The sequence below is a fragment of the Misgurnus anguillicaudatus genome, chromosome 22 (assembly GCF_027580225.2).
Source record: "Misgurnus anguillicaudatus chromosome 22, ASM2758022v2, whole genome shotgun sequence".
Classification (NCBI taxonomy): domain Eukaryota; kingdom Metazoa; phylum Chordata; class Actinopteri; order Cypriniformes; family Cobitidae; genus Misgurnus; species Misgurnus anguillicaudatus.
In genome coordinates this window covers 37,451,102-37,478,718 of record NC_073358.2, presented here as the reverse complement: position 1 = coordinate 37,478,718, position 27,617 = coordinate 37,451,102, and the positions used below count along the sequence as shown (strand labels likewise).

Here is a 27,617-nt window from a genome sequence, read left to right as displayed (position 1 = left end):
AAGAATCATAACATGGCCTTAAAATGTGATGGATAAGAACGACAAATAAAGGAGAATATTGTGCACATTGCGGGATATTTCATTTTGTTCATCTGCTGTAAATCCCAAATGGCACCTCTAAAAATACAAGAAGAGTTTAAGACCGGCACGTCATTGACTTCATCATGACTGATAAAGGGCCAAAACAGTTATATGGGAAACAGTTGGTCTTATTTAGTGTGGATACAACTAAAAACACACACACACATAGGCCTGTCATGATAGCTACTTTTAATAAGTCGGTTAATTGTCCCAGAAATAATGGCGGTAGTCGATAGTATTGTCTTTTTAAGACCATTTTATGTCACTAATTATATATGACAATAAAATCTGATAATGCAAGGACATCCTTTCTAAGAACACAACTTAGATTTTAAAAATATTACGATGAAAAATATAAAATATTAATATGAAATTGGAGTCTTGATTTTGTTTTTGGGTGTACTTGAACAGGTGCAGTGTGTAAATTTTTAAGCTTCTTCTTCTTTGGCGTTCGCGCTGTTACTGTGGTTACACGCGTGGTTACTGCCTACCAGCGGCCTGCGCGCATGTTTGCATGTAGACGCGAACGACGACGCAAAAGTATAAATAAAAACCGACGAGGAACCTACGTCGTTGCGGCTACGCCGTAGGACCTACGCACGACTATAACGAGCCCTTAAGTCCACTGCTCACCCCTCGCTTTTGAAATACATAGAGAAGCTATGGTAGCCGCCACCGGACAAACGTGATCGTCGGAGACAACTTAGTAAAAATATTTGTCGGTTAAGGGCTTTTGTAGAAAAATGGCAGCACAAAATGGCGACTTCCATGTAAGGGGACCATCGGTGTATGTAGATAAAAAGGTCTCGTTCTAAGGTAATAAACACATAACGGTTTAATAAGGTCTTTATACACCCCTGATAATATAGTTTTGTATATTATGTTGCATTTCTGTCAAGAGATCCTTCTAAAAATTACACACTGCACCTATAAGACAGATCATATGGAACACATCCAGCCTAAATAACAGAAGCAGACATCACCTTACTAGTGCTAAATAAACCCACCCCACTCTTTTCTCCACCAATGGCATCTTCAGACAACTTTCATCGAACCACTTCACTGGCTGCGGGAAAGAATTTAGATCCGTAAATTTGTCACGCAATGTGTCTTTTAAAGTGATTTACTACCTGCATGTCTGTCTGCTAAAAGAATGGAAGCAATACTAAAGAGCAAGCATGTGTGTGAGAGACAGAAAGAGAGCATTGAGCTTGTAGGCTTCTGGGGAACCATTGACTTTTATAGTAGGAGTAAATACTACCATGGAAGTCAATGGTTTCCCTGGTTTGGTAACAAACATTTTTAAAAATATTTGTGTTCAGCAGAACAAAGAAATGTATACAGCATGGATTAAAGTGAAAAAAATTGTTCTGACTGAAATTTTTTTCAGGCCACGTCATATTCCTTGTAAATAGGCGACACCAATACCATGCTAAGGGGAGATGTTTTTTTGCCATTAATGCCATATTGAAGTCTACTGTGGCATTTATAGGGTTGCCAACTGTCACTATGAAATGCAGCAGCGGTGCGAGTATGTTTTTTTGTGAATAAACAGTGTTAACACTTAATTACAACATATGATAGGTTTATTAATAGTTTGTTAATTTACAGCTTTACTTTTAACACAGTCCTTTAATTGAACCATTACCTTTAATATCTGTCTAAAACAAAACACTTGTGACTCCTGCACTAACAGTTAAAAACGTTATCCCGTCATGTTAATCTACTAAAAAAATTTATTCTGTAAGATGTAGTTTGCAGTGCATTTCAGATTAAGGTGAAACCGCTAAATAACTCACTATATAAAAATAAATATAAATATCACAACCTTTAATGAATCTTAATTATTTATTAATTGTAAATCTTATTAATTTTGGCATTTACTTATACATTTTTTTTAAATCAAGGTTGGAACTGTTAACATTAGTTTTATGCACCATGAACTAACATCAATTACTTTAATGACATAAACATGAATTAATGAATGCTTATATACTCTATATTTTTCATAGTTTGTTCATGTTATATAATGCATTTAATAATGTGAACAAATACAACTTTTTTAAGAGTGGTACAGAAATGTTTATATCATATTATTCAGTACACATAAACGAATAATCCAGGGTCTGTTCTGCTCACACAACAGCTTACAGTCACAGCTCTAATACAGTAACGGTATGTGTGAATATAAACCCTGAACGAGCAACTCGAATAAAACTCGTGTACAATTCACACAGAACGCCTGTAATCATAGTGACAGTTACATTAAATTACTGTACCCTTTATCAACAAATTATTATTTTACAATAGAGGCAGGGCTGAGGTGCTATTTTCGCAATGTTATGCACTTAAAACAACGCATTGTGCGCAACGTGCGTATATTACACAAGAACAAAATTCAAGCTCACTAAGGATAAACAGTCAGTGATGAAATAAGGATAATAAACAATAATGTATCTTAGTAAAAGTATAAATTGATTTAGTCAGTGAAAGATTAATTGTTTGATTAACATTAGTGACAGATATAAGCAAAAAAGGTAACTTACCCTTTTTTCTGCTGTTTACTTTCTCCTAAATCCTAAATGGTCGTGTTTGAGGATACTTGCAAATAGGGGATTTTTGACGCATAACCTTATGTGTATTTAAGGCCAATAAAGCGGCAAAAATACTCACACGCTCAAAGAGAAGCGAATGCGCGACTTGCTTATTCCCCTCATACAGAAACAGCGCGCACATTTAAGACTGTTGTTATTGTTTCAATTTAAAATCACTTGCTTTTTAAATGCGGATACATGTACAAACGTCAAGATTTCCTGACCACGCGCACATGCAACTGCAAGAACTGACAGGTGGGTGACATCAAAGTACTGCGAGAGCATTTCGGAAGCAGTCTCGTCTAATGAGTTCTCGGTTCGCTCTCACGGGATTTTGATGTCATCTTTGCGCCACGTGAAGTTTACCCATGAGTTTAACAAACTCGTTGTATCAGCAAGTGGTTAGATCAGCGTAGCAGTAAAAAACGATCACGTACGAGACAAATCAATTACCCCAAAAATACAGGACCCTAGGCTTACTGTGCAAAGACACGTAAATTACCTCTGTTTGAATTTCTTAGCCCACGAACTAAAAGCTTGCCAATCTTTCTCATTTCGCTAAGCCAAGTTAATCTCCATTGGTCTTATACATCTTTATCGATGTCCAAAACATCGGGTCCTTTCTGCATTACAAGTATGTCCATGCTAGCAGAAATAAAGTTACCTCAGTTTAACGTGAGATACAGCCAGAAAACCCGGAGTGGATCTGGTGTGATTAGAACGCTTACAGTGGAGAGAGGAACGTGATTTGGCTCCACTCCAGGCTTTGATCACATTCCACTTAACAAGGTGAATACACAGCGTCTTTATGAAAAGATATTTTAATAATTTTGCAACTGACGGAAAACTGACGGAGAATTTTAATCCACGGTATACAGGCTTGAAACAACATGAGGGTGAGTAAACAATGACAGAATGTTCATTTTCAGGTGAATTATCCCTTTAAATAACCTCTTCTTTTTGTTGTAATATTAGCTCTATACAGATGGTGAAACAAAACTGACATTCTTTAAAGTGTATTGATGTTATTGTAGCTTATAGGTGCCAGATCAAAAAGTACAATCAATATCTCACTGCAGGATTCTTGTTGGGGACATTTGGGTAATTGCAAGGCCTTCACCTTAGTCTTCACCTGAAGAGCTTTAATGGCTTACTCTCGCTGTCAGTCACACAAACACAGGTTTTAAAGTGACAGTTCCGCTAAAAATGAAATGGAGTGCATGCTGTTTGAAAACTGTATGAATATCTTTCCTTTGTGGAATACAGAGTTAAAACCTATATATCCTTTGGAAATGTGTTACATGACCCCCTGCCTTCTGTTCCATTATGTTATGCTCCATGATCTTGCTGTTTTGTACCTTAGGAATGTATTGTGTGTGAACGGGACAGCCGTTTGTATTAATTTAGAATTACATGCAAGAAAATAATTTTTTTGGGGTAAAATATCCCTTTAGTGGATACATATCACTTCCACGTATAGACACAGTCATGCATGAGATCAGCAGGCACAGAAATCCCATCATTTAAAATTTCCTGACCCTCATGATGGATCTCTTTTCCGCCACAGATTCGGTCTGTTAAGATGAAGTCAACACCACACACACCCTTGGCCAAAGCCACAGGCAGAAATCTCAAATGCATACAGTAACTCCATCATCCCCTTGTTAACACCACCATCTCCATCATTTCTTAATGCAATAATGCTGTTGCTAAAAACCAACACAATAGATTAACATCAACATTAGTCATCTAAACAGACATACATGCTATAGAAATCAATGCCAGTTGTGTTTGGCAAGCCAGTTTAGAAACAAATGTTCTCATACCCGAGTGTTTGATAGAGCATTAGCAGATAGCAACACAAAGATCATGGGTTCGATCCCAGGATCCCATATGATGAAAAATGAAGTGCACAGATTGAAGGCACGTCGGATAAAAGCATTGGCCAAATGCATAAATGTAATGCAAATGTAAATAAGTGTTAGTGACTACAAGACTATAAGTACACAGCCAGTCCCTAGCTGTCACTGGGGTGCTACTCTTTAAAAAATTTCACCTAAAGAGTTCATATTAGTATACCTCAAAGGTACACTGTCAGAACAAAAAGTACCAAACTGTGGTGTTATCCTACGGTACAATCTTGTACCTTTAATAGTATACGAATACAATGTTGTAACTTTTTGGGTACATCACTGTACCGTAAGAACCTATTGTTTACCTTTAAAGGTACAGTTAAATGTTTTGTACCCCTAACATTTAACTGGTACACAAAAGGTCCTTAAAGTATTGTACAATATTTCAATGTGTTGTATACCCAGAAAAGGAACCTTTAATGGTATCACCACCACAGTGACAGAAAAGGTAACATTTTTACTTTGTTCTGACAGTGTACATGTTGGTACCAAATGTATACATATCTGTACCTAAATGGAACATCATAGGACCTTCAAGGGTACTGCCCCAGTGACAGCAAGGGACCATTTTTTGACCATCGTTATTTACAGTGTATTATATCTAAAAAATGCTGTTTTCAAGTAATCATAAAAATGATTTTCACCTGACAGAAAAGAAACATGTTAAAAATCCTTTTATTAACCCATGGAAGTAGAGCCCTAAGCCAAAATATATTGACACTTATATCAGAAAAACTTGTTTACTTGGTTCATTGGAATGCTTGATTCTGATTGGCCTGTTACATTTGTTTGTTATTCCTAGATAACAAACGCTTTAAAAAAAATGTAATACACAGTAACCAGTATTAATACTGATACAGTTTAATATTGCACAAACATTTAAAGGTGCAGTGTGTACATTTTAGCGGCATCTAGTGGTGAGGTTGCGAACTGCTACCAATGGCTCAGTCCACTGCTCACCCCTCGCTTTTAAAACACATAAAGATGCTACGGTAGCTACCACCGGGCAAACATGTCATCGTCGGAGACAACTTAGTAATAAAAGTTTGTCCGTTAAGGGCTTCTGTAGAAACATGGCGGCACAAAATGGCAACTTTCATGTCATGGGACCCTCTGTGTATGTAGATAAAAACGTCTCATTCTAACGTAATAAACACATAACGGTTCATTATGAAAGGTCTTTATACACCCCTGATAATATAGTTTTGAATAATATTTTGCATTTCTGTCAAGAGATTTTTTGAAAAATTACACACTGCACCTTTAATATAAATGTATTTTAATAACATACAGCAGGGAAAATAAGTATTTGACACATCAGCATTTTTTATCAGTAAGGGATTCATAAAGTTCATAAAAAGGGGCCCAAGGAACCTTCAAGATTTAAAGACCATTTGTGTGAAAGAATGGGCCAAAATCACAGACATGACTGGTCTCTCCATACAAGAGGCGTCTAGAAGCTGTAATCACAAACAAAGGCTTTTCTACAAAGTATTTAATAAAGTGTGTTCAATACTTATTCCCTGTGTCATTTCACTTTATTTATTATGACTCAACTTGTATACTTAAATGTTCTGATTTCTTTGTATTAATTAAATGTTTGGCTTGATGGTTACATCTGGTGGAAATTTTGTGGCAATAGCCCACTTAGAAATCCCCTTACTGATAAAAATGCTGATGTGTCAAATACTTATTTTCCGCGCTGTACATGACACTATACATGACATTATAATAAAAATAACACACTTCAAATCAGAAATATAAATGCAGTCCGACAATCTGGGAACTGCTGCAGTTATATTATAACACAACCTCCCTGTGGTCAACTGGTCTCTTACTAATCCTTTCATCCTATAAGTTTCAACAGCAGTGCTGGAGAGCATGACTCTAATAAGCATGTCTGTATGTGTGTGTGGATGTAAAGCTCATACAAATCCTACAGTATCTCTAATCACAACCATCTCTATTCCTCTTCCTGTCTTATCCACCACGTAAGTGCACACAGATCCAGAGATATACAAACAAACACACACTTACGAATGTTTGCAAATGAAATCAGGGAACAGGTTTGTGCTGATTTACTGATCTGTTTAATCAGTCTCTCAGCATTAAATAAGCTCTAGGAAACCAATTTGAATATCAGAATGACATCATTACCACTCATAGCATTTAAAGACTTTTGCGGTCGTCTGTCTGTCTCAGGCGACCACAGGAGCGAGTTAGAGAGAAAATGAGGTGGGAAAAAATGAAGGAAAGTGAAATTTTCTAGTCATTGATGTAACGTTTCATGTGGGCAGACTCGTGGCTAAATTTCACTGGTTCGTATAAAAATACAACAATAAAACCAGACACATACAGCCCAGACAAGCTGTAATGCATGCTAAGCAACAACCCTGTTTCAATATATTTAATACATGGAAGAAAGGCAAAGTAAATAGGTGTAGGATTAAAATGTGGGCTTAAATGCAAATCTAATGTCTTAGCAACATATTAGCTGAAAAAATCTTGCAATGCACTGTAAGTTGCATTGGATAAAAGCATCTGCCAAATGCATAAATGTGAATCCTTAATAATGAGTTTGGTCTGAAATCATGAGTTTTATTTTTTTTAACGGAGGTACTATTGAAATAAAGATATTGCACCTACATTATGTACCATACTTCCACACTATGTATGTATATGCAACTTTTTAGCTATATTTTTTAACAATTGTATAATAAATACAATAAATACAATTGTAAATAAATTTGAAATGTAATTTTTTTTAAATTTTGCAAAGCAGCATTGCAACAATGCATGTTGTGAAAAGTGCTATAGAATTAAACCAATTTTTAATTTTATAGCAACCACAGATAAAGAAACAAGTACGTGGGGTACACACCAAACGCAAATTCAAAAATTTGCGCAAGTAGATTACATACAAAGTCAATTTAAATGCGCGAATAGATGCGACAAATGCGATAAATGCAGCGAATAATATATGGCCTAAAATCATGAGTTTTATTTTTTTTAACTGAGGGACTATTGAAATAAATATATTACACCTACATACTGTACCATATTTCCACACTATTATGTATATGCAACTTTTTAGCTATATTTTTGGACAACTGTATAACGTAAATAAATTTAATTTTGCAAAGCAGCATTGCAACAATGCATGTTGTGAAAAGTGTTATACAATTAAACCAATTTTTTTATTTTATAACAACCACAGATAAAGAAATAAGTACATGATGATACACTAATTGGGTGTACACAACAAACGCAAACTCAAGAATTTGCGCAAGTAGATTACATACAAAGTCAATTTAAATGCGCAAATAGATGCGAAATTCGCTCAGGGAGATGCGAATGATGCCAATCGGCACAAACATGCGCTATTCGCCTCAAACACGTCTTCCGCATAGTTGAAAAAATAAACTTGAGTCAAAAATTCAACGTTAAATGCACCTATAATATATAATGAGTTTGGCCTAAAATCATGACTGTTATTTTTTTACTGAGGGACTATTGACATAAATATACTGCACCTACATACTGTACCATATTTCCACACTATTATGTATATGCAACTTTTTAGCTATATTTTTTGACGATGGTATAACGTAAATAAATTTGAAATGTAAAATTTGCGCTATTCGCCTCAAACACATCTTCTGCACAAGTTGAAAAAATAAAAATCAATGTTAAATCAAGCGAGCAATATTGAGCGAGGAACGTAATATTATGGGGCCTCAAACACATCTTCCGCGCAAGTTCACCTAAACAGATACTCGAGCTAAAATTTTACCTGTACCAACGATAGATCCAGCGAGGAACGCAGTGCGAATACATGCTTTGCATCTGGTGTGCACGCCCAATTAGGATATATACTTTCCTTCCTTTTTCTCAGTTAATTTGTTTCTTTCCATCTGAAGCACTCCACTTCCTCCAGTGGGGCCCTGTGCATGCAGCACTTCCTGTTTGACTTAATGTGGTGGGATATACAGCACTGGGCCTGTTAAACTCGAAATTCCCAAGTTTATACCAATATGTTGAACAAGCACAGACACACACATTTCAGCAGGTGGGTTATGTCTAACTGAGACTATGGAAAGGAATGGTCAGCTCATACCAGCCGCAGAGCGCATAACGGAAAGGAGAAATTATATTACTAATAAACAATATACAGAACAGGCAGCAAGAATTTGGAATAACAAACTGCTACACATTTAAACCTACATAGCACATGGAGAAATAGGGTGAAAGTGGAAATGGGGTTTCACAAGCTTCTGATGGGCAATCAGAATGAGAAGTCACATTTTGTACTTTGTGTGCAGTATTTTTGGTTTAAATCCTCGAATTTTCCATTTAAAAACACACACACATACCGTACACAACATGTGCAAAATGTATTACTTAACACTCATATCTCCCACAAACACTGACACACATTCAGTGCCTGGTTAGATGAGCGTAAACACAAACCAGCCGTTCAAATCTGCCTGGCTGACACAAAGACAAGCTGTAGGCTCTGCCTGATGGTTTGGCCTCTTCCCAATTCATTAAGCAGATCCTTAGTCATACAGTACCAGAATAAAAAGTGCTCTTAAAAAACAACCGACAGCCTCCTCTGGCAGGGTGCATAACTAAGCGATGATCGACCCACAAGAGATTAACGTGGAACCCCGATAAGCCGAGCTGAGCTGTGAAAACACAGATTACATTTCCGCGGCTTTAAAGCGACGTCGAATGCCTGCGAGTCGTGCGTATAATTAGCGCATCAAAAGCGCACGGCCTCGCATTGGCCAAGAGGCGGGGTTTGATATAAGGCCCTTCACACTTTGTGACAGGCGTGATAATTCAACACGTCCTCCCACGCGACAACACACACAAGCTGCTCACTTCTCTTCAATCACTCGCTGGCTGTCAGTCTCTCTCCAGCACACTTACACACACACATTAGAGCGATGGGTTTAGGTGTATGAACATAAACAATTCAAAATTAATTCTCCATCATTTATTTAAAAAGGAAACTAAAAGCCTGTGGAGAGTTCGTCTTTTGAAAACACAGATACAAAGGGGAAAATGATGGTTTAACACATGTTAGGTCATTTCGCTTATCACCAACATGATCTAAAATAATAAACTAAGCTGAAAAGAGATATGATTGAACAATATTTTGAAATAAAGCCTTGATAGTGTTTCATTTGTCCAGGATAATACATGATGATGTAATTTGTCTTAACCTACATCAACATCAACTTACACAAAAACACAAGCTTTAACAAGAGCAAGCATTGTTACTGGAGTTGACATGACATGTTTGGAAGAGACAGCAGCATCCTGCAGAGACTTCATTTCTGTTTCTAATTATGCATGACAAACCATTTATTTCTGAAGCATTTAGTTAATACAAATACAATTGAAGAGATCAAATGCAAAAGCATCTAAATGCCACCCTATTAAAAAAATGAGATAATGACATTAACCAAATGCTCTCGACAAATACTACATGTCATTAAATACTTTCCCTTCAAATCCACTTAATCCTCGCCTCAGGTCATTCAGAAATACCGGTCTGTTGGCAGAATCCATTAAGAGTTTACATGAGATGTAAAAATGAAATTAACATTAACCAATGAAGTAGATGTATTTTTAATGTTAATGCCAAATCCTGTTTTATCAGCAGGTATGTTTGAGGGATGTGTCTATGGTAGTTACAGTATAATTAGCTATATATAAAAAACTAAAAGGGGACATTTCAGAAGACTCAGTGGTCTCAAATGAGTCATTGGTGTCCCCAGAGTGCGTATGTGAAGTTTTAACTCAAAATATCATATAGATAATTTATTATAGCATGTTAAAATTGCCACTTTTTAGGTGTGTGCAAAAATGTGCCATTTTTGGGTGTGTCCGTTTAAATGCAAATTAGTTGATCTCTGCACAAAACGGGTGGTATAATCCCTTTATGTCATCACAGGGGGAGCCAATTTCAATGACCTATTTTTTCACATACCGTATTTTTCAGACTGTAAGTCGCATCAGTCAAAAATGCACTTTGAAGACAAAAAAACATATATAAGTGGCACTGGACCTTTATTTACAAAATGATTTCACAAAATCCAAGCTGAAGAACAGACATTTAATCTGGAAAGACAAGTTATTCAACTAAACAATAGCACAGAGCAGCAGGCTGAATAGGTGTCCGTACATGTTAAAGTAACATAAACCGTTATGTACCACGATACACAATAGCATACAGGACATACCTGGGAGGCTGAATAGGCTAAATTAACACGATAAGCCAAGTCTAGTTCAAAAAGGTCCCGAAGTCATTCCGCATCACTGAATCCATTAAATTACATAAATACAGGAGCAGCAGAGAGGGGACTCTCGTGACTGTAGATGGTAATGGTTTGTCTTGGTTCATATGAAATAATTTTGACGTACAAGTCGCACCTGACTATAAGATCCAGGACCCGCCAAACTATGAAAAAAGTGTTACTTATAGTTACTGGTTCATTCTTTTTCATATTTTCTAGGTTGATATAAGCACTGGGGACCCAATTATAACACTTAACTCTTTTCCCGCTATTGACGAGTTATCTCAATTAAGAGAAAACATTTGCATATAAAAACGATGCATTTTTATGTTAATCTGCAATACCAACATTTTACCCAATTTATGTATAAACTGAAGCCAAAACGTTATTAACTAATTTGAACTCTGTGTATGTTTTAATAATGTTCTGAATCTCATCTCTTTCAAAATTCCTTCACAAAAATGCAATTATTTCAGCTTTTTGCTAAAAAAAAATATTTTGTAAAGAAAAATACACATATATTTGTTAATAAGCAGAAAATATATATATAGATAGAATGAAAAGTTTTTTCCATGTTTGTTTGTTTTTTTATTGTTTGTTTGAAAGCAGAGGGTCTGTTCTTTCATGTGATATATTTGTATGTTTATATATTTTCAGAAGAAAATTTTCCTGGAAGGCATTTTGTGAAAATCACTGGTACCTATTCTTATTTAGATAAACTTGTGTGAGAGAAAGAGGGTGTGATGTTTTTTTCTTTATGAAATTTACTTGACATTTCTTTCTGATATGTTTTTGTGCCTTATCAGCCGGAGGTGACATAATGTTTTTATTATTTCAGACGACGCCGGTCTAAGAAAAAAATAAAAAAGAGCAAAAGATTACAAGCAAGAAAGTATAAAAAGTCTATCCAGATTCATAAATCCACAACACCACATATGGATCTCTTACACTCTTACCAGCAGCCCAAATCTTGAATGTTTAAATATTGGCAAATTGTGGATCAAACATGGCAACTATCCAATACTGCAGCCTGTTTGCTCAAAGACTGCTTTTTTTATAAGCAAAAGATGTTATTTAACTAGAACTACTGTTATGCTTTAAAACTTTAATCCCCACCCAAAATGTGGTATGGCATGTACATATAAAACTCTTTTTGGTACAATATAAAGAATATTACATCTAGTTTTATTTCAACTAAATATTCAGGCTTGGGCCATATGCGCTACATGCTTTTCATCTGGTCCACTTGGTGAAGTATCCCTGAGATATTGTTTAAGCAAAGCACCCATTCTTTTAGTTCTCATTTCAAACAACCCACATCACAACACAACTGATCCTATAACAACACAGAGATGCACATAACCTGAGATGCCATTACACTTTACATTTCAAACTGAAACCCATACTGTGTATATGGCACTGATCTTGAGCCAGTGTAGACACAAACAGAGACAGAGAGGGAGGGAGAGAGTGTATTATCAAATAAGGTGGGGGGTGCCTGGAACTGAACAACACTACATTTAAATACAATATATATGAGAGGATTTAGCTCATTCTCCATGGTGTCTAACATATCAGACACTGATAAATGCTTCTAGTTTCCTATTGCAGTTTGTGTTACTGTATTTACATCATGAATAATGTCCAAGCACCCCTTCTTTGACATAAACACATATATTGTACTGGATATCATTCTGCATTAATTTTATTAACAATATGAAAGTCACTGTTTATTGCTAAACAATAAATAATGTGGGTGAGAAACACCAGCATCTCAGCAGTGGCATATACATTTTGCTATGAGAGTTTTTCACATTAAATTACGGGATAAACAAAAATTAGTAATTTTTGTTTTGTGGGTTTGACCAGGGCCGTAACCACAATAGACATTTGAGGGTACATGCCCCCTAATAACAAAAAAAGTGCCCCCCAATATTTGATGTTTTTAAAAAATTATATATATAAAGAGTTTGGTTCCAAAACACGATAAACGCCATTTTAAAAAAAGTTACAGCCAAAATCAGTATTGTATCAGGTCAGTATTAAAAAGTAAATTCTTAATTTTACCCAAATCCAATATCTGCCGTGTTATTCTGTCATCTTTTCTACCTTTTTTCCCAAAAAGTCCTCGTTCCCTGCAGAATGCAATAAATCACAGCGCACCATTCCACGCATTGTAAACAACAATGGTGGGGCGTTGAATACACACAGAATCCTGTTTTCTTCATCTACTTTGTACTTCGTGATCAACAAACAAACAAAAACAAAATAATACTTTTGATGGCACTGATAAACCTGTGGTGGTTTTCTGTGGCGGGGAAGAAACCTAGCCATCAAAATCTAATAATTTATGTGAAAGGCACTCGGGAGACGGAAAATGCCGGCTGTTGCTTGTTTTCCCGACAGCATCAAGCTTCTGTCATGCTAACACATTGACCCCCAGGTGATCTTATGAAACACTTTCCATTATTTTACTCAAAGCTAATGAAAATCAAGCAGGACCAAAAAAATTTACCGCTGATCACTGTCAAAAAAGTTAAGCGACGTCCCAAGTATAACCGCAGCAATGACAGTGTTCTTAATATGACAAAGTGTTTTGATTAATGCCATTAATGTTTATTTTTTTAATCAGTGTATACCACTAGTCAACTAAATGAATATAACATGGCAAAGATCAATGCACATTTATATATTGATTTAATACATTTATTGCATTTTGTGAAAAAATGATCCGTTTTTATAATAAATCTTTGAAAATCAAATTATGTATTTGAATTTTTTATTTTTTTATAACCTGAAGATGCTATGTGAGAGTTTGTAACAGATAATAGTGGTTTTCATCTTGTCACTTTTTTGGTATAGAAAACAAGTTTTTACAGAAATTAGTCCAAATGGATTTAATGCGTTTTGAAACCCCAACTTTTCATATATACATATAGCCCTGAATGTGTTGGTCCCCCCAATGTTCAAGGTGTGGTTACGGGCTTGGGTTTAACAAAATAAAAATCACAATGTTGACATGTACCCTCTATCAAAGTCTTCACTTTAGAGAGAGAGAGAAAGAGAGAAAGAACACGACTGTCGGTTCCACTCATGGGTGTCTGTGATCACAATTTGTCTCACATGTTACTGATAAGTTAGTAGTGTTCACAGTAAGTATTGAATATCCATTTCATCATCGCTTTCTTATGAGGAACAGATATCACTTAATTCATTCACTTCATCTCATTTCACGGATATCAGCCGCCTTTGGGGGATTTAACTGTGTGTATGTATCATGGACTGCCTTTTGGTTGGAAATGTTCCAGTTTGTCTATATGCATTCCTTTTTTGGATAGAAAGTAAGATAATTCCCCAACTATTAGATCATTTTTAATCTTAAATTCTGATTTTAATTCTTGGCTTAATCAAGTTCTCTAAACCTCACGTTTAACATTCAACTGGCTACCAGTCAAAGGCTTAAAAACTGTAGCATGTGTCTGTAAGATCTTCTATAAACAGGTCAATAGTGCTTTTACATTTATGCCGTACTTTTACATTTATGCATTCCAGCTGATGCATTTATGAGCCCATTTTCCACCATGGAGAACACAAACTCGCGTCATCGTTTACTTTGGGTTTTGTAACTTTTGCATATCGTTAACATGTACTAATACACACTTACACACCAAAGGAAATGTAAAATCATGAATCGGATAATTGGTGCTCTTAAATGAAATACAGCCCTGGACATTTTGCTACATATTTTATTAAAGTGCACCTATTTCATTTCTATTTGCTATAATACAATGTGTTTGCATGGTTTATGGTTAAAAACACATTGTTTTCCACATACCATACACTGTAAAAAAATTCCGTAGAAATTGTAGCTGGGTTGCCGGTAACTTACCGTAGATTTAAATTTATGTTTTTTACTGGTAACATTTTGTTCAAAGTTAAATGAACATTAAACATTTACAAGTCTGTGTCTTTACAGAGTAAAACTAAAAAAACAGCATCAAGCAAAACATTCTGGGAAACAAAATCTGAAGCAAAAAAACAGAAAAGGCTTGATGATGATTTCTGGTTCTCAGAATGCTTTGCATGAGGCTGTTATTGTATAGTTTTATTCTGTAAAGATAAAGACTTGTTAATATTTAATAGTGATGCACCGATGTATCGGCCACCGATATTTATGAATTTGAAACCATCGGCATATCGGCAATAGCACGAGAAAGGCCGATACGATTGTTTATTAATTAACTGCATAAAGAAATCCATTATATATAAAAAATGAGTTAATGATGTTAATAAAATAAATGCTGAATAGCAAAAACCACCTTTGAAGGTTGTCATGGTGTCTTATTATATTTGTTTTAGCTTAATTTGTGCCTCTCTTATTATGTTGGTCAGTTGAATGTTAATAAGATCCAATCCATGTTCAGTAAAAATAATTTAATGCAGAAATAAACTAGCTAATAGACCAACTGTATAGTATTGTATACAAGTGTTTAATATCGGTATCGGCATCGGTATCGGCCAGAAGTTGTCTGTTTAAATCGGAATCGGTATCGGCCCAAAAAAATCCTATCGGTGCATCCCTAATATTTAATATTTATTTAACTTTGAACAAACTATTGCCAGTAAATAACATAAATTTAAATCTACGGTAAATTACCGGCAACCCAGCTGCAATAACATTGTAATTTCTACAGATATTTTTTACAGTGTACAGTTTTGTAGCTCCAGATATACTGCTTTCCTCAAACGCTCTGATTTTGTACAAAGCTCATTGATCTGAAAAGCTCTGTGTCCCTGATTGGCCAGCCAATCTGTACGTTGTGATTAGCCTGAATACCTCTGACGTCAGCTGGAAATGTGACGCTCCTTACCATGTTTGAAGGATTCGCTCACAATGCAATGCTAACAGGAGTTAACTTACAGGCGGGAGGAATTTTGGAGGAATTGTTTACTTTGAGATTTGTACCTTTTGCATATCGTTGACACATACTAATACACGCTTACACACCAAAGGAAATGTAAAATCTTGAATCGGATAATAGGGGCTCTTTAATGAAATACAGTTCTGGACATTTTGCTACATACATACAGGTTTTGGAATAACATGAGGGTGAATAAATTACTAAAATGTTATTTTTGGGTGATCTATTCCTTTAAAATGAGGTCTTACCACCTTACAATGAATAAAACAGCATAATGAAAATTATTTGGGTAATTGCTTCTATTGTTAACCAGAGAAGATAAAGGGCTCCAGATGGATGAAGCCAATGGCTACTGATAAAAAACAGCACCCTGACCCTACTTTACAAAGAGGAAGCAGTAAACACACGTAAACCCACACATAGGACCTCATAGCAGACATAAAACAATTTATAAGGCACAATAAAACGTAAACTGTCTATAAAAGTGAATTAATGTTCAGTCAAATAAAGATTGCCACCCTGGCTCTGTCTTGCATGTTAAATCATTTAGATGACCCTAAACGAGTCCAGCCACAACATAACTCAAAAACATTTTTCCGTCATACGTAGGAAGGGTTCAGTCGGTTCAAACAATGGTTATAAGTGCCGACCTTTGGCCAAGTCACACAAGACCAAAACATAAAGCTCTTCTAAGAGACGAAGAGAGAAGCCCCTGTTGGAAAATCCAGCTTATGTTTGCAGCAGTTTGGTTTTTAAGTAACTGTTTTAAGATGTTCATTAGCTGATGCAGTCTGGTCAACCAGCCATCATGTTTCAAAACCAAACTTGACCATGAGGGTCTTCCAGCTTGGACCAGGCAGCTATCATCTTAAACCAGTTAGAAACCAGCTACAGTCTTCCAAAACATAGCTACTGTAGCAGCCTGAGCTGGATTTTCCAGGAGGACAGGAGATAAAAGGAGATGAAATGAGACAAAAGAAGCACGACTCATATTAAAGCTCTGGCTGACAGTCGGAGAACAGAGCCAAACTCAGTCACACAGCACTGCAGCCAGAAAAAGCATGAAAACACAGTACAGACGCACTTACATTAATCAAACACACATACACGATTTCACCGTCTCAAAATAGCCATTCATCCAGTGTCTCATCTTTTGTCTTCTCCTCTATTTGCTTTCCTGACAGTGGAGCATGATTTACAAACGGAGAGAGGAGCAAGTGTGAAAAAGTCAATGTCAAAGGGAGACCAGAGCCTCAGGGTACGACATTAGTTGTGTGGTGGTCTCTTCGTGTAAGCCTGTAAAAACATGAAATTTCGCTACCTCACAGACCCCAAACACGCGTGCATCATTTCCCATTCCCAGACTGTCTAGTTTTGGACTGAGAAAAGCATTACGCACCGCTAACTTAACTACATTTGTCACCCTCGTTGAGATGCATACTTTTTCTGCCAGATGAATGTTGCTATGTTCACAAAAATGCAATAATATCTGAGAACTATAGTTTATATTAAAATAAAAAAATAAAAAAGTGACATAGCTTCCCCAACACTGACTTGGAGACACACAGCATAAATATTTTTATATTGGTATATCTAGATTGTGCTGTAACAAACTTTATATTCACTTTTACCTTCTTCACACTGAGATCCACTGTATCCAGGACAACACTTCCACTCCAGTGAGGTGATGGTGCGGTACACGACTTTATATGAGGGACGAACCACAGTACGATAGCTAAAACACACATACAAGCCTGTTACCAACTGTACAAAGACAGTAAAACCTTAAAAACCTAATTTGTACAGACATCGCATCTGGAAGAATGAAATTGAACGTATTTCATATGTAAAACTGCTAGAAGATTAGAAGTTACAATTATGGTTAAATTTTTAAGCATATGTACAGTACCCGTGACGCAAATTCCGTCATCAAAATAGTACAGTGTACGCGGACTCCAGATTTCTGTAACCGTGCATACTTTTAGTCTAGGACTAGTCTGATCCCTGTCCGGGAAACCGCCCCTAAGGGTTTTGAGCTTCGTCTAATTTTCAGTGTGTTTCATACGTCTGCTAAAGTAAATCACTGTCTGCTTTTTTTCAGAAGCACTCATACTGGACTTACCAACCAGTGCACACGAAGAAAAACGGAAGTGACGAAGCAAGCAAATGACGAAGTGAACGGTGAGCGACATTTGTGTGAAACCTGTAAGCGAGTGTTGCTTGTTTGTATTGTATTCACCAGCTCTTACGGTTTCCAGCTTTGAGTAACGAATACAAACTACTGCCACCTGCCGGTATGGAAAGTTATCTTATCTCATGCAAGCGCATAACGAATGTGCTACTTGTCTAAATACTTTAGGGTGGCCATTCATGCCAGTTCCGCCGGACACGTCCCCAACATGTTTTCGGGTTCGGTCTCCGGAAGTCGCGTTGGTCGACCGCATACGTCATCATGGTTTAATATTTCGGGTTTAATTTGGAAAAAGCAACCGTTACATTTCAAGGTAAGAATTAAACTACAATGACTGTATGTCTTAAAAGAAATAAATCTTAATTTTCTAATGTATTTTAACTGAAATGTGAGAACCTCGATGACGTATGCGGTCGAGCAACACGACTTCCGGAAAACGAACCCGAAAACATGTTTGGGACATGTCCGGCGGAACTGGCACGAATGACCACCCTAAAATACTTGGTGTTTCGAGTCGGTCGGTAAAACGATTTCTGTACTGTTCGATCTTACGGAAATTATATTACACCAAACATTATACCCTAATAATGTTTAGTGATTTACATGTTAAGTCAATGCAAAGACGCAAATAGGCATCCTGCGGTGCCGTAAGCATAACTGGCGCGGCACGGATGGCGTGTCCGCGCGAATTAAGTGTTGAGTTGAAAAATATGAACTTTGGCAGATTTTTGCGCCGCGTTAACCAATCAGGAGCTTGCTCTAGCAGTGACGTGATTACAGGAAGCGAGCGAAGGCAGAAAAACAAAACAACAATGGAGGACAATCATCATCACTATACGAGACATCTTCGTACTTTTATAGGAATTTAAAGGATCTTGTTTGGAAAAAAGTAAGTTAGGAGGTAGAACAATGTTGTAAGTTTACTCAATTTGAGCTACACAAGCCCCTCCCATGACGCAACTTTCACGCGCCAATGAAGTGAGTGAACTCAAAATGTTCAAGTGTCCAACTACGCGTGAATAGCGCATTTTTGCCGCCTCTTCCGCATCTGGTGTAACACACAGCCAGTGTGTACTACATTATTAGCATCTGTTTGGTTTATCCTTGGCTTTACATTTTGTGCTAGAGTTGATTTTCTAGGTTCACTTCACCCATGACCCCCAAAATTTATGGTATGTATACATGATAATAATGGTCTAAAAACTAAAGTTCTTTTGCATTATTGAAAAATTCTGTATACAGATGACAAATTTGCCAAAACAATCCCCATTCCATGAAAACTACAAAAAAAATTATATTATGCATGCCATACCAGTAGTTGGTGATGTCACAAGATATCTAAAATCGTAATGTGCATACATGCATGCGTATTTGTGGTTTTTTTTATAGAGACGATAAAAACATTGTTTTTAAAACCTTGTAAGTGGTTTTATTTCTAACAATCACATCGTAAAAAATCTGTTTGAGTTACCTTTATTTTGACACTCTCCACTTCCTCATTTCTTGACGCAATGTTCCTCTACGCATTTCTGCCAAAGCGCGTATTTTTGTTTATTTTCATCTGCTAGCATCAGTAAGTGAATGTGATGCAGCAATAAAGCAGTTGAAGCAGCAAAAACACAGCAAAAGAGACAGAAGACGAGCGTGTGTTTAGCACTGCAGGTGATATTGTCCTTATTGCGCATTTTGGCACAAAATACTGAAAAACCTTTACTGTTGTCATCATAAGCTTGGTTTTATGTGAAATTTTGCCCCACATTTTTCTTTATTTAAAAAAAAGAGTATTTTTGTTAGTTGTAAATGTTCCAACTGGGATAGAGACTGTGCCAAAGAGTTTAATTAAATGTTCATATTTTGGTTGCACTTGTAACAAAAAATGTAACTGTTTAACTAGGCACGTAATATAAAAATATCAATAAATTATACAAACCTTAATCGCATCAAAGAAGTGTTTTGATGTATCAGCAAAAGCAAAAAAAAATCACATCGCTGGCGGAGAAAATCGATTTTGTATCGAATCGTAATGAACTGTCCGATTTACACCCCTACCCCTAAATGACATCGTTATAATTTATTGTTTGTTGCCCTTCCACCTCATGTTCTCATGAGAAAGAAACAAAATAAGATATTCATTTTACTAATACAATATGACAATAAATATCTTAAATTATGAATTTGACGTAAAAAAATCTCTGAGTTTGTGTGGATAGTAAACTCACCTTCCCCCATTGCAACCCTGAGGCCACCTGCAGGTCTGGTAGACTCTCTGAAGAGTGGTGCCATTCTGCACCTGACATGTCACTGTCTTAGTAACTGTCTGTGGACACCAGTTCCTAAAAGAGCGATAGAGAAAGAGAGAAATATGAGCCAGAGAGCGCCTAACCGAGCTGCATCAGACCCAAATACACACAGCTATGCACCACAGCTGGCCATAAAATATCAAATCCAACACATACCGATATAAGACCCACACACACACTTTAAAGTGATTGGTGTTTAGTGTACTCTGTGGGACATCTGCGTTTCAATCCTTCTACAGTCTCCCCGTCCTTTTTTAAAGTACTTTATGGTGTTTACGCAGGTTAAATGGCCCGTGAGCCCAGCAGGAGTGTATTGTCAGCGCTGTTTATTTTGCGGTCTTTCGCTATCAATACAAATCCGCCCATTTTTTATTCTTTCCGCAGGACGACAAGCGGGTCAAGTCACGGAGGGGGACGAAAGGGATGGGGGTTGTTGCTGTGGCTTCCCCTACTAGATTTAAGGCAGCTTTTTAAAAGTTCAGTCCTTGGGAAAAGACTCTCTTTTGTGTTGCGTTTCATCGTGGCTTCACTTCACAAAAGTTATAAAAGCAAATAAACATTTTGAGCTGCTTGGAAAAAGAGCTAAGAATGAGTCACTGGTGGTCGAAGATGACGACCATATTTTATTTCAGCACATGGTTTTCACCACAAAAACATGGGTTTTATTCAGTTACTACCTCAATCTGGTTTAACTAATTACTACATGTGTTGAAATATTATTGGCTTGTACTTAAATTAAGCCACAATAACACTTTTTAAAGGTCACGTTCTTCCTGATCCCATTTTTTAAACCCTAGTTAGCGTGTAATGTTGCTATGATAGCATAAATAATACCTGTAAAATTATAAAGCTCAATGTTCACTGCCAGACAATATATTTTCTCTAACAGAATTCCCCTTTCGAAGCCTACAGCGAACGGTCAGTTTGGACTACAGCCCTCTACTTCCTGCTTTAATGACGTCACTAGAACAGTTTTTGACTAAACTTCGCCCACAGGAATATGTCAGTCGCCAGCTAAGCTAACGGCAAGCTAAGCTGCTGTCGAATCACAACACACTAAACAAACTACACAATCAGAACTCGATACGTACCTTCCGGCAAACTCCGCTAATAATAAATAACAACAAAGTACTTTAAACGTAGTTTATTTATATAACAAGCAAAAAAACAACACATAGATTACCTAGGAAACCAAAACATTTGTTATTTGACGAGGAATTTGTTCAAGAGATCAGTTTAGCAACTAGTCAGACCATTAAAAAAACGAAACCGGAAGTAAAGTTCGGATCCAGACGTGCATCACGTGCGTCCGATGAAACCGTCTATATTGCACACCGTAAACACAATCAAAGCTTCAAAAACACAGGAAGAACAAAACCTTTAAGCAAACGCTCCTCTTTTCTAGCCTGGCTCCGCCCTCCTACGTGCTTCCGTTTAATTTTCATTTCGCTTCAGTTCTACGTCTGGGACTGCTCTGTAGAGTTTCGTTTTCTCCTGCAAAAATTTGCAGGACCAATCAGCGAACAGATGGGGGTGGCTAAGAACGATGACGTTGAGGTTGTGCGTCAGTTTGAGTTGTAGTGGCAGCGGAGAAAGACGTTAGAAAAGCTATTCGGTCCGTTGTTGCAAAACTGCCGAATATACAGAAGTTAAAGCGGGAGCAAGAACCAGGTTTGCTAAGTTTTGTTTATCTGATTATTCTGACTTGTTGTTTCCGGCCAGTTTCGGTGCATGATATACGTCACGACCACACGTTAGCGATCGCCTATGGCAGGTTCAGAGTGACTCTGGGCAGATCCAATAGTTTTAAACTTCAACAGAGGACCCTCCTTAACGGAAGTAACGCTTTGCAATGGAGCGTGGCCAGACACTCTGTACAAATGAAATGAATGTACGAGAGTCTGGTTGGACCAGGCTACCTCTTTTCTACATACAGTACCAAATAACTAGCCTGGCTCCGCCCTCCTCCGTTCTTCCGCTTAATTTTCATTTGGCTTCAGCACAACGTCTGGGACTGCTGTGTAGAGTTTCGTTTTCTCCGGCAAAAATATGCAGGTCCAATCAGCGAACAGAGGGGGGTGGCTAAGAACGATGACGTTGAGGTCGTGCGCCAGACTGAGTGACATACGTCACGACCAAACGTTAGCGATTGGTTATGGCAGATTCAGAGTGACTCTTAGCAGATCCAATAGTTTTAAACTTCAATAGAGGACTCTCCTCAACGTAAGTAACGCTTTGTAATGGAGCTTGGCCAGACTCTCTGTACAAATGAAATGAATGTACGAGAGTCTGGTTGGACCAGGCTAGCAAATAACAGCACAGTTAGCAGACCCGATTCATTCTTAGCAAATCCCTCCCAAAACCAGGCACCTGTTTATTTCGATCCGCTGTTTTTTGAAAAATGTTCTCTTCAGTAATCTTTCAAAATTGCTTAGGAAAGAGTTTAGTCTCTAAGGAAATGTTCCCAGTGTTTTGAAAAAGGCTTATTTTAAAAAAATACGGCTCTGTTTTCATTTTATTTATAAAATCCTGACTCCTCCATATAACATGGATCCATGTAGGACGGCTTCGCAGAACTGACACAGAATTTGGCTCCAGGTATGGTTACAGACACAGTGTTATTTTTAAGTGGAAAACGCAAACAAGAGAGGCAGGCCTGGGAGATAAAAGTCATCTGGAAAATTTACCACGGTAATCATTAAACGTGCCCTACATAACGTGGAACTTTCTAATTGGGAAGCCAGTGGCAAATCCAGGCCTGATGTGGAGAAGGAGAAAGTAACACAGAGAACCAAAACAAAGCTGAGCGGCCCAAGCTTACTCCGTCCATGCCAGAAGTCACAAAAGAAAGGAATGAACGTGGGTTTGAAGTGAAACACCAATCAGATCTTTTCCCCACTGAGTTCCCTCATGATTTTTGCACAGAAACAAAGAGCCATTGATGAATTCACCTCAAACAGACCTTTGTATGAACCATTATGCCTCAAGTTGAACAAACATAAGTCAAGGAGATGTGGAGCAGAATTCAAAGAGAGTTAATGCGTGTGTAACATATGGAGGTCATTATATCTAATACTTCAGTGGTTATTATCAATCGCTCAGTGTATGCACAGCTATGATCACACACTGCCAAAACAGTACATGCAAAATAATTAACATCAATCTGCCTGTATTAAGACAGATTGTCTGTCTGTGCCATGATGTGTGTGTACCTGGTAATCCCTATAATATGGGGACCAAATGTCCACACAAAGATGTTTTGACCTCATGGTTTCCCCATGAGGAAACAAGCTTATAAATCAAACAGTATAATGTTTGACTTACAAAAACTAATGGCATCGTATTCCAAAAGCACACATAAACATATAAAACGCTCACCCGACATGCAAATTTGTGTAATATGGGGTCTAACATAAAACCATCTTCATGCTCACACATTATCAGCTAATCATGCACATATCCTGTTTCAGCCCTTTCCCAAAACTGTGTGGCCCAGAACCAGCCTCAACTATGTCAGACATGTCTAAATCCTATGAATTGTAGGTTGTTTTACTAAGATGAAGGTCTGGGGCTAAATTAGGGATATCATGGACTTATCCAGTCACTACTGTCCAGCTGTCTAAACCAAGCCAGCACTCACAGAGGACACACAAACACAGTGATTCTTGGGATCGTCTGGTTATGGAATCTAGAGCCATAATTATAATCTTGCCCTTTTAGGAAACAGACAGACAAAGAATATAAAAGCACAACCCTGCTGAAAAAAACAGCATCAAGCCAGCATGGACCAGCATGGGAATTATGCTGGTCTATGCTGGTTTAGCTGGTGGTCACAGCATACCAGCACCAAAACACAACATATGCTGGTATGACCAGCATGGGATGCTGGTGCTAATGCTGGTTTAGCGGGTGCTAATGCTGGTTTGTTGCTGGTTTAGCTGGTGCTAATGCTGGTGCTGATGCTGGTTTGATGCTGGTTTAGGTGTTCACTATCAAACCAGCACCAAAACACAACATATGCTGGTCTTGCTGGTATGCTGGTTTTTTCAGCCGGGAAGCTATACATACATAAACAATTGTAAGAAAAGACGAAAATGACTTGATTTGGAATTAGGCAATACAGGAAAGAAAGTGTCCAACCTACTGATTGAGTTATTGAATACAATAAACAAAATTTAACCAAGTAGGAAATGTTATTGGAGCAACATCCTTTGTCGGCAACATTCCAATAATCTTAGCCTAAACATTATTCCTATCCCAAATCTTAAACATAACCCTAAAACCATTTATTGTTTGGAGGAATGACTGTCTCTCGTGATTAAACAACTATGTTTTCAGCTTTAAAGGGCCCATATTATGCAAAGTCTACTTTACAGGGTTCCCACACCTTAGTTAACTTCAAATTCAAGGACTTTCCAGGTCCATTACCCTCAAATTCAAGGACTAAAAATGTGGGGACACATTTCAAGTGAGAGCAAGGTTATATTGTGTTATCTTTTTAGATATATTGTTACAGTTCCCTTGGTGGGAACTCGCGCTGTGTCAGTGCGGTGACACTTTAGGGATGCCTCCAAGGGTAAGCGCGTCTGAATGTGTATATCAAATTCAACCAATGGTGAGGCTTAACGACAAAGACAGGGTGACGCGGGAGCCAGGAAGTATATCGCTATCTAAAATATTGCCAAAGACGGCGTTACAGGGACGCAGGAAGTATGGCAAGGGAGACGCAGCGTCTCGTTCCCTTCTCAGGGAACAACAGTTACATACATAACCCGAGACGTTTTCATGTGTCAAACACAACTATGCAAAAAAGCATTTTGGTATGAATCAACATTCGCATACAGAATATAACCATTTAAACGAACAGTTTAGCATGTGTGCTTAAAAAGTCTAGAATTTTTATGATATTATCCTACACTACACAGGGAATATGGATTTTTTTCAGAAAACTTGCATAAAATAGATTCAAGCACTTTTAATGACCTTTATCTATGTATGTATATTTTCAAAAACTTTCCAGGGCCTTGAATTGTTTCCCCCAAATTCACAAACTGGGGGACCTGTGGGAACCCTGACTATTACAAGGTTTTTGGATATAAATGTGTGTTGGCAGTGTGTGAACACAACCACCCTACAATGAAAAAAATAACCCTCTCCTTCTTTTTTAATCACCATTATAGAAATGCTGCTTTGATTCTCTTGTTAATGTGATGTCACACTAACAAAGCCCTGCCCATAGCCACTGTCTGACTGGTTAAAATTACCCAAAATCTTTTCTAAATGTGTTTGTTAGCACGTTGTATCTAAAGACACTATTGTCTCAGACTGCATTAACAGGAATCAGATAGATTTTTAACCAAAAGCGTCAGTTTTTAATAGATTTCCATAGGTAAATAGCTTCTTTTTGCTCCCACACAAATAGGGGCATTTTTGACATGCTATAACAAATGATCTATAGCAGTGCTTCCCAATCCTGGTCTTCGAGGACCCCCTCCCAAAAAGTTTTAGATGTCTCCTTATTAAAAACACCTGCTTCCAAAATGGTAAACATGTCTCCCTAACAAGTTGATTAGTTAAATCAGGTCTGTTAAATAAGGAGATATCTAAAACTTTTTGGAAGGGGGTCTTGAGGACCAGGATTGGGAAGCACTAATCTATAGGGTATTTTAAGATGAAACTTTACAGACACCAAATTCTAGGCACATAACTGTGACTTATATTACATCTTGTAAAAATTGGCAAAATATTGGTCCTTTAATATTCAACACTGCAATGTGAAAACTTGGTTTTCAAATGTATTCCTTGGATAAAGATTTCTGAGTGTGGACAATGGTCCAAAATAGCTAATGTTTATGACTACCTGCTAAATAGCTGTCAATGGATGTTGAACGTATGGCATCTACCAAGAGGGGCTAACTGGCCCATGCTAGCTAGCTAGTCAGTACTTGACCTCTTGAGCTGAACAGACACTGTGCCCAACACCCATGAATAGTAAGTAGGAGTAGGCGTCCGAACGATGGGCAGATAAAGATCAAGAGTGGATCCCAGTTCCCACACTGCCCCTAAATTACAATAGCAGCATGGTGAACCGGGAGATTTGTTCATCAGCTCATTTCCCACCTCCTCTCATCTGATCCAGACATGGTACCAGATCTGATCTGGTACTTTTCCCAATGGACCTCTCAATGCAGCAATTAACTCCACCACTCGGAAGAAGAAAACTATGTCAGAAGGCATAGGATCCCACGGCAAATATCTCTGTGTATTGTAAAGCAGCACACAGTGCATGACATTCTTTAGGGAAATGGGATGAGTCAGCCCTATATGAAGTAATTACAGGATTTATAGAGAAAACAAAGCACAAAACACTGTAAGTATGAACCCTTGCCTGCTTTCCAAACAGAGAGATGGAGACAAAGGCAGCAAATTGCCGCTTTGATCCAGATGAAGCCTCACGGGCTGGGAGAGACTGTCGTTTAAAAAAGGAGGAGCAGTACTTACACACAATTATGTCTGTAATCTCCGTTTCACACACTCTAATTCTCACCATGATAACTGGACTGTTATATAAAGATATGTGCACATCTAAGGCTTTAATGTTTTGGTAAAGTTTTGATGACCATCAATATTTATTTTGCACTCTCTTTATTAAGATAAATAGAGGAAATATGTAAAAAAAACAGATTTTCAGAACAAGAGTAAGTATTTAGCGTGACCTCCCTTGGCACTAAACACATCTTGAAGTCTTTTGAGGAAACTGAAGTCCTGAAGTCATTGAATATGAATTAGAAATTAGGGCTTTTTCCATTTAGGTTTAAAGTGCACCTATATCATTGCTAAAAATGATTATTTTGTGTATTTGGTATAATACAATGTGTTTGCGTGGTTTATGGTTAAAAAAAACATTATTTTCCACATACTGTATAGATTTCCTGTCATCCTTAAACAAATTAATATTGTACAAAACTCATTGATCTGAAAAGCGCTGTGTCACTGATTGGCCAGCTAATCTGCACGTTGTGATTGGCCTGAATACCTCTGATGTCAGACGGAAATGTGACGCTCCTTACCATGTTTAAAAGATTCGGTCACAATACAATGCTAACAGGAGTTAACTCACAGGCTGAGTCCGAAGCGGAAAGGAATTATGATAATGTTGGCCCAGGAAGTAAATTGTTGCCTACAATCCGTGTATATGTTCCAAGAAAAGAAATTTACGTTGGAAACGATAACTCGCGTCATCGTCTACCTAGGGGTTTGTACCTTTTGCATATCGTAACATGTACTAATACACACTTACATACCAAA

General features: G+C 37.4%; 1 protein-coding gene across 5 annotated transcripts in view; it reads right to left on the bottom strand.

Annotated features, from left to right (window-relative positions):
• emid1 (EMI domain containing 1) overlaps positions 1-27,617 on the bottom strand; it is a 107,679-nt gene that overhangs the window by 73,612 nt on the left and 6,450 nt on the right. For all 5 annotated transcript variants that reach the window (XR_008642985.2, XR_008642986.2, XM_055199056.2 and 2 more), the window contains exons 2-3: positions 20,229-20,342; positions 17,450-17,553 (exon numbers count right to left, since the gene is read on the bottom strand). Coding sequence is in view for 3 of the 5 variants with exons in the window: in XM_055199056.2 (XP_055055031.2) it covers positions 17,450-17,553; positions 20,229-20,342 (218 nt within the window). In the remaining 2 variants the exon portion in view is untranslated. The remainder of the gene's footprint in view (positions 1-17,449; positions 17,554-20,228; positions 20,343-27,617) is intronic.